The sequence below is a fragment of the Phodopus roborovskii genome, unplaced genomic scaffold (assembly GCF_943737965.1).
Source record: "Phodopus roborovskii unplaced genomic scaffold, PHOROB, whole genome shotgun sequence".
Taxonomy (NCBI): domain Eukaryota; kingdom Metazoa; phylum Chordata; class Mammalia; order Rodentia; family Cricetidae; genus Phodopus; species Phodopus roborovskii.
This window is the reverse complement of record NW_026126482.1, coordinates 35,190,794-35,208,213: the sequence shown is the minus strand read 5'-3', so window position 1 is coordinate 35,208,213 and position 17,420 is coordinate 35,190,794. Positions and strand designations below refer to the sequence as shown.

Sequence of the window (17,420 nt, the reverse complement as noted above, 5' to 3'; positions counted from 1 at the left end):
GAACGCACACCTGTGAGGCCAGGACTTAGGAAACTGACTCAGAGGGATACATAGTGAAAGCATATCCTTAAAAACTTAGAGTAGCCTAACATATTGGCTAACACCTTTAATCCCAACACTTAGGAGGCAGAGGCAGGCAGATCTCTGTGAGTGTGAGGTAAGCCTAGTCTACATGGCAAGTTGAAGGCCAGTCATAGCTACATAGAGACTCTGTCTAAAGTATACACATACACACACACACACACACACACACACACACACATACACACACACACACACACACACTCACACACACACAGTTGAACAATAAGTGAGAGGAAAGTGAAATGCATCCCATCAAAAACTCTATGACAGAAAAATAAGAACTCAGGATGTTTTAAGCCACATATGTTTCTCTATATAATAGTCTTTTATGTATATATGTTATGGTTATTTTTAATTAAGGGAGGGATTCCTGTAACTCACACTGGCCTTGATCTGCTATTTAGGTGAAGATGCCCTTGAACTTTGATCCTACCATGTTCAGTTTATTGGGTGCTGGGAATCAAACCCAGGGTTGTTGTTGTTTTTTTTTTGTTGTTGTTGTTTTTTTTATGCAGGGCAAACACTGTATCAACCGAGCCTCATCCCTGACTCATTTAAATAATCACTGAAAAATTATATTTATTTATTTTGTGTATATGTGCACATGCCCCAGTCCCTGAACATCAAGGCTTAAGACTGGAGATACAGATAGTTATCAGCTATCATGTGAGTACTGGGAATTGAACCTGGGTGCTCTAAAAATCCTCCAGAGCTCTTAGTTACTGAGCCATCTCTTCAGCCCCTAATGGCCATTTTTAAAGGATAGCAAACTATTTGAAAATTTCAAAGCATTAAAGACATATTTTTAAAACTTGGTATAAGTATTTGTACCCAAGCTATGGTTTATAATAATCTCATTTTCCTGATTTTAGGAAGTAACGGAGTGCTGAAAAACACACATAACAACATGTAGCTAGCTGTAGGTGTCAGTGCACGCGGTGAAAACACCTGTAAAGCCAGCATTTGGGAGGTAGAAACAAGAGATTCAGCCATTGACTACATAATGAGTTTGAGACCAAAATGGGTTCCATGACACCCTGTCTCAAAAACAAGCTTATACATTAGAGCACCAATCTTTTTTTCTCCTTTGCATTATCTCCAATGTGGCTGCATGTGATGCTAGAAATAGATGCAGTTCATTGCACCTGCTTTCTTCAGTGGGTGACACAATCTGGACTCTAACAAAGAATGTGGGTCTTGTGTTCCATTCAGTCAAGTAATCTGAAGATCACAGCATCGGAAGATGGTTCCTCTGTGCATCTTTACCCACTACAGGCGTGGTGCCTATGCTTGCTTTTAAGTGGGTGTTAGCTCTTTACACTGTAAAAAGTCAGTAAAGTGATTCACAGGGTTTGGAATGGACTCCTTCCTAACCGTATTCACTTAAAACATATCTGCTGCGGAGAGATCTAGGAGTAGGACAGAAGTGGCAGTGGCTCTGCTGTAAGGAGCTCTGCTGTCCCAGAGCTGCGCCTTCTCTGTTTAGAACTGGAAATAGCTTGAGTTCCTCACCCTGCCACTCCCCCACCACCACCACCAATTATTTTTAACAGAGTGAAAGTGAAATCATCCCCACATACACTTGGGAACATGTTTAAAGGCAACATGAGGAGAGGAGATAATGTGGGCCAGTTTAAGTTTGGATAAAAGGTGCAAGTAGCCACATAAACCCAGATTTTTGCACCCAGATAAGCAAAAAATTGCATTTTAGAAAACTTCTCCATAGAACTCGGATTTTGTTATAATTCAAAGAAACTGGGTTGAAGTAAAGCCTGGTGTTTGTATACCTCTTTTGTTGCTGATGTTTTCTGCAAAGCCTTCAAACTTGGTGCCTGAGAGAGTTAATTTGTTAAATAGCTAACCGATGAAGACAGCTTGGGAAAGGCAGCAAGCTTGATGACGGAAGAGAAAACTAAAGATGGCTTTCAAAGTGGACACATATAAAAGGAGCAGGCAGCTTACCAGGTGCTGTTTCAGTGGCCTGGGGGTGGAGTTACAGGGATGCCAAGGAGGGACAACCTACATACTGATGGTGATTCTGGAGGACCTGAACTCCCTGTGAGGCTGATGTAAAAAAGGAAGCCAGGGGAAACTGAACTGAACATCCAGGCTTTTAAAAGAGGTGGGGGTGGAGAGAGGAAACACTATCAACGGAAATTGTGAATTTGGGTAAACATTCTCTCTCCAGGCAGTTAACACCTTCTTCACCTTCCTGGTGTGAGCAAAAGAGCCACAGAAGTAGAAGGAACCCCGGAAATTGCTTTGGAATTCCCAGGAGCTGGCAGCAATGGACAGGCAAGTGAGAGAGGACCGGGTTCTGCAGAAAGCAGAATGTGTGCGTATTTACAGGCACTTAAAGGGTGTAGAAACGGTATTATCAGGGGACCACAGATAATGGGTTGTGGGAGGCGAAATTTTGAGCTGTCTGTTCAGAATATTTATTCTTTCAAAGCCAGCACCACTAATGCTCCTAATAATGCTGTCCCTCACTAGCAGGAAACAGACAGCTGAGACCCTGCTGTCTCTGACACCTGCTGAAACTGCCAACCTCAAGGAAGGAATCAACTTTTTTCGAAATAAGACTACTGGCAAAGAGTACATCTTATACAAGGAGAAGGACCACCTAAAGGCATGCAAGAACCTCTGCAAGCACCAAGGAGGCCTGTTCATAAAAGACATCGAGGATTTAGATGGAAGGTACCATGGGTCCTTTGCTCTCTTGCCAGGGCCCCTATTTGCAGTTAGATTTGACAGGAAACAAGCTCATTTAAATGACCCAATCATCGAATTGTCTCTAGAAAGCTTTCCTCTTGTTTAATTGGGACAGTTTTCTGACTTCAAAATTATATGTTTTGCTTAGATTTCCTTTCTCTTCTCTCTTTCTAAGAACTCCAATTTAGCTTGACAATCCTAGCTATTGTAACTTAGCTTCTAGAGTATGTGTACATGTATGGGAATGTTCAGGTTGCAGGGGTGGGCACACATATATGCAGTATTGCATTCATCAAAGATTCAAGTCTTCTAGAAGTTTCTTCTTTCCAGGACACACACACACACACACACACACACACACACACACACAGAGAGAGAGAGAGAGAGAGAGAGAGAGAGAGAGAGAGAGAGAGAGAGAGAGCAACACAGAGAGACAGAGAAAGAGACAGAGACAGAAAGAAGTTCAGACAAAAAGCCCTTTTCAAATCTTACTGGAAAGCAGATGGAATTTTTCTGTCAGCCGAAATACAGTGTTCAAGCTGTCCCCATCCTTACAGCAGCTGTCTGGTTCAGAATATTTATTCTTTCAAAGCCAGCACCACTAATGCTCCTAATAATGCTGTCCCTCCCTCACAGGAAACAGACAGCTGAGACCCTGCTGTCTCTGACACCTGCTGAAACTGGTTATTCCTCCTCAGAGCCTATGCTTTTGCCAACATCCATCCCCATATAGAACATCTCTTCTCAGGCAGCAACAATGTTCAGACAGAGTTGTTTGGCTTTGGGAAACTATCTGGCACAGCTAAAGAGAATCCCTGGGCATCTGCTTTTTCAGCACCAGTTGCTTTATGGATGCTGAACTTTTTAGAGCAGTGGTTCTCAACCTGTGGTTCTCAACCTGTGGGTCGCAATCCCTTGGGATTGAACAACTCTTTCACAGGGGTCTCCTGAGACTATCAGAAAACATAGATATTTACATTACAATTCACAACAGTAGCGGAATTACAGTTATGAAGCAGCAAGGAAATGATTTAATGCTTGGGGGTCAGCACAGCACGAGGGACTGTATCAAAGTGTTGTGGCATTAGGAAGGTTCAGAAGTACTGTCCCAGAGTCCTCTGCAGCCTGTCCTGGTCTAGGTGGCTTGAGCCCCTGGGTGTTGGCCTTTTTCCTCCCTTCGTGTTTTATTCCTCTGGTCATGTATGTATAGTTTGGTGCTAGAGGGAGCTAAGGAATTATCCAAGAATGTCACCCTATCATTGCACAGAGGATGATTCCCAAAAGTGGAACATTTGCACAAATCCCATAGATTTGTGTGATTACATACAGTTTCACAGTTCATGTTATTACATGTGCATGCTATTAGACTTTTCAGTGCTAATCTGTCGCACCTGTAGTCAAAAAGTGCAGGTAATATTCTAAGTGGGCTGTCTGTTGGCTTTCTTCTGAGGGAATTTCATCTCCTCCATCTCTAGTAGACTTGTGCAGAACTCAGGGCGGATAGAGGTTTTTTTCCTCTTGCTGATTGTTGTTGGGAGATTTTGAATTTCCTGTCTTCTAACATGTAGCTAACCACTTGGGGGGGGGGTGTTAAAGCTAAGTGCTATAGTGTGATCTCTCCTCCCTGCCTGCCTACATTAGGAGCCTGCCTCACCACTCATCAGCTCAGGAATAACCTAGAACAAGTTCATAGCCTTTCTCAGCCTCAGTCTGCTCATCTGTAAAATGAAAATATCGTCTACTTTGTCAGATTTCCGAGAAGCTAAAATGTTTCCTGTTGAAGCATGAGGGCCTATGTTCAAATCCATAGTGCTTATATAAAAAACCAGGCACTCTGGTGTATGCCTGCAAGCCCAACTTCTGGGGAGGCAAAGATAGGAGGATCCCTGGGGCTTCCTTCTAGCAAGCTAGTCTAACTTAATTAAGGAGTTCCAAGTTCAGTGAGAGACCCTATCACAAAAAGAGTACGTGGAAATAATGAGGAAGGAATGACTGCAAGCGATAGACAAGTTATGGAAAGGGTATAAAGCTAGTTATTATTCTAGTTCTAATCCTGCTATGGATGTTCTTGTTTGAGTAGTGGATAAATGTGTAAAATGTATTCTATTCTGGATGTCAATTCTAACTGTATGTCATTTCATTAAGTTGCACAGACTTTGGATAATTTTGGTGTGTGATATTTTTTTTAAAAAATATATTTGCAAGATTTTTTTAAAAATAATTAGACTTATTGAAAACAAAATTTAAAAAGGAGAAAAGTAAATGGAAAAAATTGAGGGAGACTTTTGATAGTGACTTTTGGCTTGCACACTTGCATGAACACGTTAACACACAGAAGGAAATCAACCACTCACTCAGTGTTTAAAAGACCTATAGCATATGATGAACAGCCAATAAATGTTCACTGTTGGTTCTATTCCTGTGGGGCAATGAACTTCCTGTGTGGTCTGTATGTTCAGATTATTGGGAAGAACTGATTGTTTTTGCATTCAGTTTGCACACCCAAATATGATGAGTTCCTCACCACAGATCAGCCAGTCTTGCCGAACGCAAAGCCTTAAGGTGGTTGATATTACTTTCACTTTGCCAGTAGCTTAGGCCTGTTTTATATGAATATATATGCACATGCATGTGTGTGTGTTTCTTTGTGTGTATGTGTGCGTGTGTATGTAGGGGGGGCAGATGTTGATGGAAGATTTCTTCCTTAGTCACACTACATGTAATGTTTTTGACTCTCTCACTGAACTTAGGCCTCACGTAGGCTATATCAGGCTAGGAAACCCTGGGGATCTTCCTGTCTACGCCTTCCCAGTGCTGGTTATAGGTATACACTGTCACCCCCAGCTTTTTACAGCAGTCCAAGGGTTTAGACTCAAGTTCTCGTGCTTGTGTGACAAGCCCTTCACCCACTGAGCCATCCCCCTAGCCCATATCCTGTTCTCTTTGCTACCTTTACAGGGATGCTGGGCACACTTCACTTTATTCTTTGTGGAGCTCATTGCCCTGTAGTTAAGCTGTATGCCTGTGATGGCTCCCATTTGCCTCCACCTTCTATTCTTCTACTTGAGTCCTCTGTTCAGTAACCAATCCCAGAGAAACATCTTTTCCAGGGTACACTCAAGCATAGTCCATTCCTACCTGCCATTCAGTCAGCTTTCTTCCTGACACAGAACCAGGAGCAACAGATCTCATGTCCTTAAATCGAACATGCTCTCATAGCTTCTGTGTGAGGCGTGGAGTCCTCCTCCTGCCCACCTGTCCCCTCCTACCTCTCTCTTGCCCCATTCTAGCACTTTCCCCCCTCCTCTCTCCTGCCCCCCATCTTCTTTTGCCTCACTCTTGCCCCCCCATCAAGCTGCCACCCAATTACAAATAGTTCTGCCAGCTTTCCGTCTGGGGTCCTAATATGCTCTATAGTTCCACTTTGAATGAATGTCTCATCCTAAGTTTTAGAAGCTGTTGTCCACTTATTGCTCAGAAAGAAAGGGCCACAAAGTAATCCTTCATAAATCAAACTATGAACTGTACTTTCTAACTGACCAATAATGAACATTTTAAAATTCTGGAAATAATGAAGCTTGGAAATGTCACCATGATATGCTTACAAGTTTAAATAGACGCTTTTGATTTCTTCTTCCCAAAACGATGTTTCTGGAAGGACACATTCTTTGGTTAAAAAATTCTTTGCTTCTTGTATGTCATCAGGAAATTATGAAGATAAAGAAAGAAATGGTTTGTACCCTACTTCTGACTGAGTGCCCCTAGGTCTGCCAAGCTTTATTTTCTGGGGAGATGAAAGGGAACTGGATATGGTAGCTTATGCTTGGGATTCCAGTACTTGGAAGACTGAGCAGGGGTTTCTGTTTATTTGGGGCCAGTTTGGGCTATAGAATAAAATTTTGACTGAAAAACAAAAAACCAAACTAAGACTGAGCCAGGCATAGTGAGCCATGATGGTGGAGCACATGCATAATCAAAGCACTTAGGAGGAAGCAGAGCGGTCAGGAGTTCATGGTCATCCTGGGCTACATAGTAAGGTCAAGGCTAGCCTGGTCTACACAAGCTCCTATCCCAAAAAAGTTGGAGGGAGAAAGCAAGAAAAAGGTAAGAAATAAGGGTGTTGGTTCAAGCAAAGAGCAAAAATTTCATGGTACCTCCTCTAAGAAGTCTCTTGCTTGCTCTAGTCTGAGTCTTATTCTGAAATGGAATTAAATTAGTAAATAGAAATGTAGCACACTCACCTAAATAATGATTGATAAAAACAAATTTTAGTATATGTTGTAGTTTAGTATATATCATGGTAGACATACATTCAAAAATGTATTCACGTTTAGCCAGATGTGGTGGCACACACCTTTAATCCCAACACTTGGGAGACTGGCAAGTGGATCTCTGAATTCAAAGCCAGCCTGGTCTACAAAGAGAGTTCTAGGACAGCCAGAGCTACACAAAGAGACCCTGTCTTGCAAAATCAAAGAAAGAAGAAAAGTAAATATACTTGCTTTTTCAGAAGTTCATATTCATCTGAATGTAATGTATCTGATCCAGTAATCATACTTTCAAACCTTAAACTGTAGGGAAATGTTTTGGGGATTTGAAACTAGTTGAACACTAGAGGTGAAGGGTTGCAGATGGATAAGTCGCATGAGCACCTTCTCGCTGAACCTCACTTCGCTGTTATGAGACCGGACTTTGGAGCAGTTTGTGAACAAGGGCTGTCTGCAGAAGCACGAGCTCTATCATCATCTTGCTCATCTGTGTACAGCCATTGCTTTACCCCTGGCCAGCCTCCACTTCTTCCCCTAGGACCTGACCCTGATAACCCTCATTGCAGATTGACTGACCCTCTGAGCGCTGGCTTAGGAGGAGTTACTTAGCCTGAACATCATCCTGTTGTCTCTAACACACATCACTGTACGAGACAGACTAGGTCTTCACATTTAAAAACATTGCTTGATGATTAGCCAGCATTTCCTTGACTCTCCCAGTATCAATTGTCCATAGAGTTTTCTTTCATGTATTTTGTGTTCCATCAATTGCTTTGACTTCCCTGTCATGAGTTGCCACCCTGCCTGCCTTACCAGCACTAACTCTCTTTTCACCATGTCATACAGCTGACTGTCATCCCCCCACCCCCACCCCCAGGTCCGTTAAATGTACAAAGCACAACTGGAAGTTAGATGTGAGCACCATGAAGTACATCAACCCTCCAGGGAGCTTCTGTCAGGACGAGCTGGGTAAACACTCATCCATACTTCCTACCAGGGTGGGTCAGGGAGGGCAGACTTTGGCGGCTTCCAATCTCCAAGTTTTGGATCTGTTCTGATTTTAAACTGTTGGGCCTACCTGATTTGTTGATAGTTTGTTTGAGACAAGGCCTTGCTTTCTCATGTTTATTGATCATTTGTTTTTCATCTTTGGAGGACTGCCCGCTCCTTTCACTAGCTTATTTATTGATTGGGTACTTGATTTCTCATTGTTTAGCAGCTTTTTTTTTTTTTTTTTTTTTTTTTTTGTTCTTTGTATATTCTAGATATGGCTGTTCTGCCATATGTATTGTGAACAAATATATGTATATTCCCCTAGTCTGTGGCCATTCTTCACGAAATTGCTCCATTTGCTGGGCAGAAGCTTGTTAATGCCATGAAGTCCTACTTGTCAGTTATTGGTGCCATCTCCTGATAGACTGGAGTCCTATTCAGAAACTTCATACCCATGGCCATCTACATTTTGGACTCTTTCACCTAATCTTTCCCCTGGCAGTTTCGCTGTTTTAGATCCTGTATTAAGGTATTTGATCCTTTCAGGTTAATTTTCATTAGAGTACAAGATGGCCATCTGCTTTCATTCTTGACAAGTGGGTATCTGCTTTTACCAGCACCCTTTGTTGAAGGTATTTTCTTTTCACTAATGTATATTTTTGCCATCTTAGTCAAAAAGTGAAATGTGTGTAGCTAAGTGGGTTTATATGAGTTCTTCACTCTGACCCCATTGGTTTATGTGTTTGTTTTTGTACCATCCTGGTTTTTTTTCTTATCATAACTATTTTATTCTTTTTGACCATCCCATAAACCTAATTTTAACATTGCTCATTGCTATGAATAGAAATATTGCCTTTCTTATTGATCATGTGTCTATAATCTTCCTGAACACACTTATTAATCCTATATTCCCTTATTAGATATGTTAAATGTTTTATATTTAGGATAATGTCCTCTGTGGTTATGGATAGCTTAACTCCTTTCTAATTTCCATGCCTTTTATTTCATTTTGTTGCATAGTTGCTTTATGTAAAAGCTCCAGTGAATGCAGCTGTGTCGCTTTTCAGGTTGACGACCTGCTTTGCTATTCTGTCTCCTAACAGTATCTTCTAACTCCTAAAAGGATGGTATATTTTGTCAAATATCTTTTCTGTAGCCATTGAGATGCCCATGTATTTCCTCCTTTCCTTCTGCCAATATGATGCAGCCCATTGATTTTTTTGAATATTGAATTATCATTCTATTTTTCAAATATTGAACCAGTCTGGCATAGAGCTCACTTGGTCATGTGTGGTTCTGTTCCAGACTAATGAGGTCCGTAGTAATACCTTAATACCAAAACCAAACAAACACAATGTAAGAAAAGAAAACTAAAGCTGTTGCTGGGAATTATTTAATTACTTTTCTTATTGTTGTGATTAAATTCCTGACAAAGAGCAATTTAAGAGAGGCTTCTTTTGGCTCATTCTTGGTATGGACATGTGACACATCTTTGTGTATTCTAAGCTTTCCTATGCTGGCATCCCTCTGCATGACATCACTCATCATGCTGCCTGCGCAGTATCCCTCTGCATGACATCAGCCATCCTGCTGCCTGCCTGTGGCATATGTCTTGTATCTGTCAGTTATCTTATCTCTCAAGTCTAACTTGAGTGACTTGAAATTACTTCCTAGTTATACTTCTTTTTGCATTTGCCATCAGGAGTTCTTTCCTGTACATTCTCTCAGCACCTCGACCTTCTCTCTTTCGCTGGTTTCATTACACTGCAGTTGTGTGGATGGGATGTGTCAAACACGCCTGAGATCCCTTGAGTTACTTAAGTGAAGCATGAATAAGGACATGAACATCATTAGTAGCTGTTTTGTTGGCAGGTGCTGTGCAATCAGTGAATATTCCCTTCTGTTGTGAGTGTGCTTTTGACCCTCTGTGCTTAGACTATACGTTTCTCTTTCAGTGGTACTTTCGAAAATGTCATTTTATCACTTGCTCAGGTTTATCTCCCTTTGGTTCTAGTTGTCGAAATGGATGGAAACAATGGGCTTTTCCTTGTAGAACTGAATCCTCCTAACCCTTGGGACTCTAATCCCAGGTCTCCTGAAGAGTTGGCTTTTGGGGAAGTACAGGTAAGGAAATATTAAAGTTATAATATGCCTAACAACAAAATAAAACTAAGATCTCCTTTATACATTTATTTGCATATCTTCACACCTATATTTATATATAGAAAGAAATTATATATATACACACACACACCTTACAAAAATGATGTTTTAGGGAAGGTTTCAATGAAGAACATGTAAACCAACTGGAAGAAGTTCAGGTACTACTCTTAGTGTCTGAACATTTTTGGATAAGATGGTATATCATCAGTGTGTTGAGGATAAAATACTTGAGGTTAAGAACTTTATAGAGGAAAGAGGCTAATTTAACATATAGTTTGAGAGCTTCAAAAGCATGTTGTTTGCATGTGCCCAGATCTGGTGATGGATGGACTAACAATGGCAGCAGTATACATGAAAGTGGCATTCCATACATGCAGAACAATGACTGGAGGAATGTGCCAGTCCTCCCATGAAAACCCATTCTTGAGGGAACTGGTTGATACTGAGATCCTGTGATCCTGCAAGAACTACATGAATTTCTTCTAAAATTGCTGCCCCTGATGAATTAATTACCTCACACCAGGCTCCACCTCTTAAAGATCCCATGCACTCTCAGCATCTCCACCCTGGCTACCAAGTTTCAAGCAGAGAACCTTTGAGGAATAATCTGCATTCCCAATGTGGCAGATAACAAGCTGTATATTTTTGCACCTTATCCTGAGATATTTTGCAAGTCTTGTATGCATTTTCTATCTTCAGGGCATGTTGCTCTAAAGAAAATACTTCAGAAGTTTGAGGAAGACAAACACTCAAAACTGTGTGTGTGTGTGTGTGTGTGTGTGTGTGTGTGTGTGTGTGTGTACACACACACACATATTCTATATATTTAGGAAGCTGTGTGCATTTGAACAACTTTTTTGTTTAGTTGGTTTTGTTTTGCTTTGTTTGATACAAATGAGACTGCACTCAGGAGTAATAAAAAAGGAATTTGGTTCCTGACTGTTCCTTGTTTCATAGTTGACTTCACACTGGAATTTCTATTATCTCTGTTCCTCCTTGTGTTCTCTGTCTGTGGGTGTGCCAGGCAGGGGGAAGCAAGAGGGTGAGGAATGAGTTTAGAATTCCTTTAAACTCATATCTGGAAGTCATTGTTGATACCCAGTCTCAAAGGCCCTGGGTACCTGCACGGTGGTAAGAAGGTAACAAACATAGTGTAGAAAAACCATACAGTTCAGTTAGGCTGGTATCATTCCAGTCTGCAGATGTCTCAACCCCCCAAACTAACCAGGAAGCATGTAATCAACATGCTGTGAAGCCACATTGGCACATTACATCCCTTGATGCTAGTCCTGACATCTTTAATTGCTTTACCTTGGAAACTGTGAGGCTTGGATTGGCCAGATAATACCTAAACATGGAGGATCTGGTTTAAAGAGAATAAAATCAGGTGCATCCATTGGTTTGACACCGAGCACTGTTCTGACAGTCTGTGGAAAGGCCTGTATTCTGTCAGTGCGTGCTTGCAGTTGTAGCTGAGCCATAGTTGGCCTGACCTTGTCAGAGAAACATCCTGAGCAATTGTGGCTGACCAGTAGTAACCCAATCATAACAGGAATCTCACTCTCTTCTAACAGATAACATATCTCACTCATGCCTGCATGGATCTCAAGTTGGGAGACAAGCAGATGGTGTTTGACCCTTGGTTAATTGGACCTGCTTTTGCCCGAGGATGGTGGTTGCTACATGAGCCTCCATCTGACTGGCTGGAGAGGTTGTGCAAAGCAGATCTCATTTACATCAGTCACATGCACTCTGACCACCTGAGGTAATGAAGCCAAGCACTCAACTCCTAAAATAACCCAGTGGCTGAACTATAGGCACCAGTGGGGTCTTGCAGGTTGTTGCTTTGTTTCTTAGACAGGCTTTTAAAAAGTTCAGGCTGGCCTTGAACCCACTATGTAGCTGAGGATGCCCTTAAATTCCTGATCCTTATACTTCTGCTTCCAAGTGCTGGGATTTTATAGACATGTTCCACTATGTCTTGCTTATAAAAGGCTTTTTAGATTCATCTACATTCACTGTCCACTCTGACTTGCCCCATTAGGACTATGAAAAAGAGGAAAATAAAAGTACATTTTTGTACATGTACCATAATTTTAATTTTAAAAGAGATCCACAGTTTATACTGACAGGAATAATGAAGGAGGCATTATGGAAAGCAGGGTGGTTGATAATCATGTGCAGACTTCTGCTTTGTCCTAGTTGAAACATGAATAGGCATAAAGCCCATCAGTGTGACCTTCTATTAGTTCAAAATTTATGACACAAACCAACATACATTTTTTGTAAAGGATCAGTGTCCTCAGCATTTGAAAAGCTGAGGCAGGAGTGATGGGGGAAATCCTTGTGTATATGTGTTTCTCTTATTGGCTGATGAATAAAACACTGTTTGGCCAATCACGCCTGTGAGTCAGGAATGCTGCTAGTAACCCAAAGGACACCTACCAAATCCAGGCAACCAGAAAGGAGGATGAAAGCAGAGCCTCCAATTCAGAAGTCATGCTTAAAAACAACAAATTCTTTTTTAATGAATGAATTATCAGAAGAAGGCAGGTTTAATTAGAGGTTGTGTCAGTTTTGTATGTTTAACCCCTTTTTCTTAGTCACTAATATTAAACATTGTTATGCCCACAATGTTTCTCAAGCACCTTAACTTCTTTATCTGCGATCCTGTATGATAAAGTTTGTGCTGGATGTACTTTGCCAAAATGCCACTGTTAAGGATAAAATGTTGGTTATTGGTTGGATGACCCCTACAGGATGTGGAACTAGTTTAAAGGGAAATGGTTTAGATCTTGAATGAACTGAATTAGTGATCAACATATTGCTTTTAACTCACTTAACTAACTCCTAGAGACTGCAGTATTACAAAGCTTTGCTTGTTTGTCTCAATACTTTTGCCCTTAACCAGTTCCTAGAACTACACTTGTCTAATCCAAGGCTTGTGGAAGCCCCAGGTGCATGTGCTGTAATAACCACGGTGTGTTATTATGATGAGTTTGTATACATTGTTATATTAAGTAAGAATGACAGTGGTGTGTAAAGGATGTGATTGCATTACATATCCATTGCAACTGGCCAAGTCTTAAAGAGAAGCATTCTATTGGACAACACTGAATTCAGGGTAGGACAGGCATAAGAACTTTAAATGTCATTTGGTCAAGGTGCTCTTTAGCCATTGGCATGATGGGCCAGTTGGGGGCCAGTGTCGGGGGTTTCCTGAGGCAAAACTGTTACATGTTGAGTACAGCATCCTAACCACCCACTGTGTAAACAATTAGCTGAGTGCTGAGTATTTGCCATTGGAAAACTACTGACACTGGTGAGGTTTCCTCTTTCACTCCATTTTCTGTGGCAAAACCCTTCTCATTTTGATTCTTTCCTGGTCAATTAATAACCACTGAGGTCACTTACCCCAATCCCACTGTCTGAACTCTACTTTCAAAATAAAACTTCCCCGAATTATAAAAAATGAGGGAGAAAACAGCATGGTACAGCAAATAGCGTTCAAAGAAATGTGATTTCATAACGCCAATGCAGTATTGTTGCATGGCATTAGCAGATGAGGGTAAGAACTACCATCAGTTAGAAAACCACTGTATTATTAGTTACTTTTCTGTTGTTTTGATAAAACACTGTGACCAATGCAGCCTATAGAAGAAACAATTTATTTGAGCTAACAGTTTTAGAGCATTAGAGTTCATCCTGGGTGGGATGAGGGGATGGCTGTTGTGGTGGCTAGAACAACAACAACACATTAAACCAAGAGCATGAAGCAGAGAGAATGTCCTAGTGACATACTTGCTCCAAGGCCACACCCCCTGAGCCTACCCAAACTGCTGCCAACTAGGGACCAATATTCAAATGGTCAAGACTATGGGGACATGCTCTTTCATACCACCACAGCTATAAGCAGTAAATTAACCCTTTGGGGGTATTTTTTTTCCTATTATTCTTTAAAATACGAGATTTGATTTCTGAACTCAGAGATTAAAGGGAAGTCAAAAGAATCCTGGAATTTTAAAATCTTTTGCTTAAGAAGAAAACCTTCTTCCTCCCCAATTCATAGGCTCTGCTTATTTGGGAGGTTCTTCACAGTGTGGGAATGTTATATTAGTACAGGCTATGTATGCTGACACACATAATTTTTTCATGCTTATGGTATCATTTCATATAATAGGCTGATTCTTTTATGTATTTGTCTGTAGATTATAGGCATTTGGTATCATGCCCAGATAATAGTCTGATTCTAAAACAGTTAGAAACTACCTTCTGATGGAAGTAGAACTAGGTTTGGTCAGAAAAACCAAAGTTTCAACACTAGTTTATTGTTTTTATTACTTGTACATTTATGAATATGTTTTTCTCATCTATAAAAATAAAATCCTTAGAGCACATAAAAAGAATCAAATGACCATTGGACATTGTGGCTCATGCCTGCAATCCTAGTACTCAAGAGGCTAAGTCAGGAAGATCTTTAGGAACTTCAGGTCAGCTTGGGATACACAATGAGACCCTATCTCAACCAAAATATAATACCCCCCAAACAATACAAAAAAACAGCAACAACAAAAACACAACAGAAACAGAATCAAAATCTCTGGAAACACCTGTGATAGAATGGGTACATAGCTGTTTGTTCACCTCTCAACCATACTCTACAGTGCTACATAAAAATCTTTGTCATGAATGCTCAATAGAAATGAAAATTGCCTTCATGTATATAAGAGGTTGAAAAGACCTGGATGACTAGTTACAAAGAGTTGAGATTACTAGAATGTTTATCATCTCCATTAAATTTTACTGCATGGCACCTCTGGTACTGAGTCCACCAAAGGATGACCAACATCCCCCACCCCATCCAGCCTCACCACTCAGAGTAATGCTGGTGTGGAACATTGGACTCATACACTTGGCTGAGTTCCATTCCAGGTTTTGTGGAATGTTCCAGCCCTGAAGTGATGTCTCCTGAGAAGTTGCGACACTCTCAAGAACAGCTAATTTCCAACTCCTTCCTTTTCAGTCACCATGTTGTCCTCTTATTAGTGAATCCCTTTTCTTCTTCTTCTTCTTCTTTTCCCTTTCACTGTTTCCATCCTTTTGATCTAGTTACCCGACTCTGAAGCAGCTGTCCCAGAGACGACCAGACATTCCCATTTATGTTGGTGACACGGAAAGGCCTGTGTTTTGGAATCTGGACCAGAGTGGTGTCCGGTTAACTAACATCAATGTGGTACCATTTGGACAGTGGCAACAGGTTAGAGATACGATTTATTATGCTTTCTGAGGTGATGTTTAAATGTATAGAAAGTGGCCTATCTGTCTGTACATGGGACCTAGTAATGAAAACATGTATTTAAGCTTCAATTTTGGACATAACTGCCTTTACTAAAAGATTTTCTTTCCATCCAGCAAATATAAAACAGGCTATTAAGTCTAGTTTCAGACAGTGTTTTGTTTTTTTTCCTTTAAACTTTGGTCTGATTTGCCATCTTCTCAAATATTAAATCAAAGCCAAATGACTTACATAATTGGTTTATTGCTGGGTTTCAGGTAGACAAAAATCTGCGGTTCATGATCTTGATGGATGGTGTTCATCCTGAGATGGACACATGCATTATCGTGGAGTACAAAGGTACTTTCCTTCCTCAGAAGCAATGAACAGTGAGGCATGCCATGGATGGCTGCTGTCTGATCCTGGGCTCATCTTCTGCTGTTACCACTTAAGAGAATACAGTATACTATGCTCTTACCTTAGGAAAATGAACCTTTAGATCTTTTTTTTGTTTTTTCCAAATGAAAACTTGTCAGTATTTAGGAGTCTGTCATTACTGCTACATAACTTTTAGTACAAGGGAATCAATATTTATGTTGTTTCTATGCTATCTTTATTTATTGTTGAATAAATGTCATGAGTCCCTTTCATCATACTGTTAGGTATGGCAGTAGAAGCAGAAAGAACAGGAATTCAGGGCCATCCTATGCTAAGCAGTTTGGGCCAGCCTGGGCTCTATGAGACCATGTCTCAAAGATCAAAGCAATCAGAACAGAGCAAAACAAAACAAAATGAAAGGCCACTATCACTAGAAAATGTCATCGATCATCACGAATGAGGCATGGCCTTAGTTAGCCAGTAATCACTTGGAACATAATTGTACATAGAATTTGCCAGAGATAGGGGCATCTGTGTTGACCTGGCTCTGTAGCTTTAGCATCTGGAGATGGAGTATTTTGTGACCTGCAGTGAAACTAGGCTGATGATCCATAAGGTTCCCAGAACCCATCCAGCCAGAGAGATGAATTACTTCACTTGGAAGTCAGAATATTGTAAAACTTTAGATTCTGACAGTTTCCTCTTTGTGGGTTTTTGTTTTTTCTGCTTAGTTTGTTTGGGTTTGGGGAACATAACAATTCTTCTCTAATCAACCTAATTAGATGACTGAATTGAACAACCTTTTTGGCTTGGTCATTTAAGCTGAAGAGTGTGAGATTTCATGTTGTTTCCCCACAGGTCATAAAATACTCAACACAGTGGATTGTACCAGACCCAATGGGGGAAGACTGCCTGAGAAAGTTGCTCTAATGATGAGTGATTTTGCTGGAGGAGCATCAGGCTTTCCAATGACTTTCAGTGGTGGAAAATTTACTGGTAATAATTTATACCCTAGTGATACTGAGCATCACATGGTGCTTGGATGGATACTGTGAGAATAAGGACAGATATAATTGACATGTGGTTCTTGCTCAGAGGAGTATGCACTCCATTAGAAAGCCAGACAGGAACTGCAGACACTACACTCTGAGGTTTCCAGCTTGGAATGTGGTGGTAGAGTGTGCCGGGAACACTGAGATGAAGGAGCTCCTGGGGAAGGGAGAATGTAGGAGGATCCAAGAAAGACTGTTACGGAAAACCACCGTGTAGAGACAGGAAGGGACAAGGATAGAATGGAGTGGGTAGTTCTGGCCTCAGTGTTCCTAGAAGGAGATCAAGAATGACTTGGTGTGGATGCTTCCTACTGGTCCTGTGGAGTGCTCATGGGTGGTACAGCCAGAGCAGGAGATTCCACAGTGTGGGTCCCCACCCTGGAGCCCTTCAACTCTGGATCCAAGGGTAGTGCTGGGATTTCTATGAGGAAAGTGTATGTATGAGATAGCTTATTTGTAGCCTTGATACAGTGCTTAAGATGTTTGGCAAGTGAG

General features: G+C 41.0%; 1 protein-coding gene across 3 annotated transcripts in view; it reads left to right on the top strand.

Annotated features, from left to right (window-relative positions):
- The first annotated feature begins 2,162 nt into the window (after positions 1-2,162).
- The window catches only part of LOC127229393 (cytidine monophosphate-N-acetylneuraminic acid hydroxylase), a 49,503-nt gene continuing 34,245 nt past the window's right edge, over positions 2,163-17,420 (top strand). Inside the window, exons 1-8 of one of the 3 annotated variants that reach the window (XM_051194523.1) lie at positions 2,163-2,379; positions 2,581-2,781; positions 7,942-8,033; positions 10,072-10,181; positions 11,795-11,985; positions 15,330-15,477; positions 15,774-15,855; positions 16,732-16,869. In XM_051194523.1, the coding sequence (XP_051050480.1) occupies positions 2,372-2,379; positions 2,581-2,781; positions 7,942-8,033; positions 10,072-10,181; positions 11,795-11,985; positions 15,330-15,477; positions 15,774-15,855; positions 16,732-16,869 (970 nt within the window). In that variant the 5' untranslated portion in view covers positions 2,163-2,371. Of the gene's footprint in view, positions 2,380-2,580; positions 2,782-7,941; positions 8,034-8,527; positions 8,587-10,071; positions 10,182-11,794; positions 11,986-15,329; positions 15,478-15,773; positions 15,856-16,731; positions 16,870-17,420 lie in introns of those variants that run through there. The other 2 variants (XM_051194524.1, XM_051194525.1) reach the window with 2 other exon arrangements.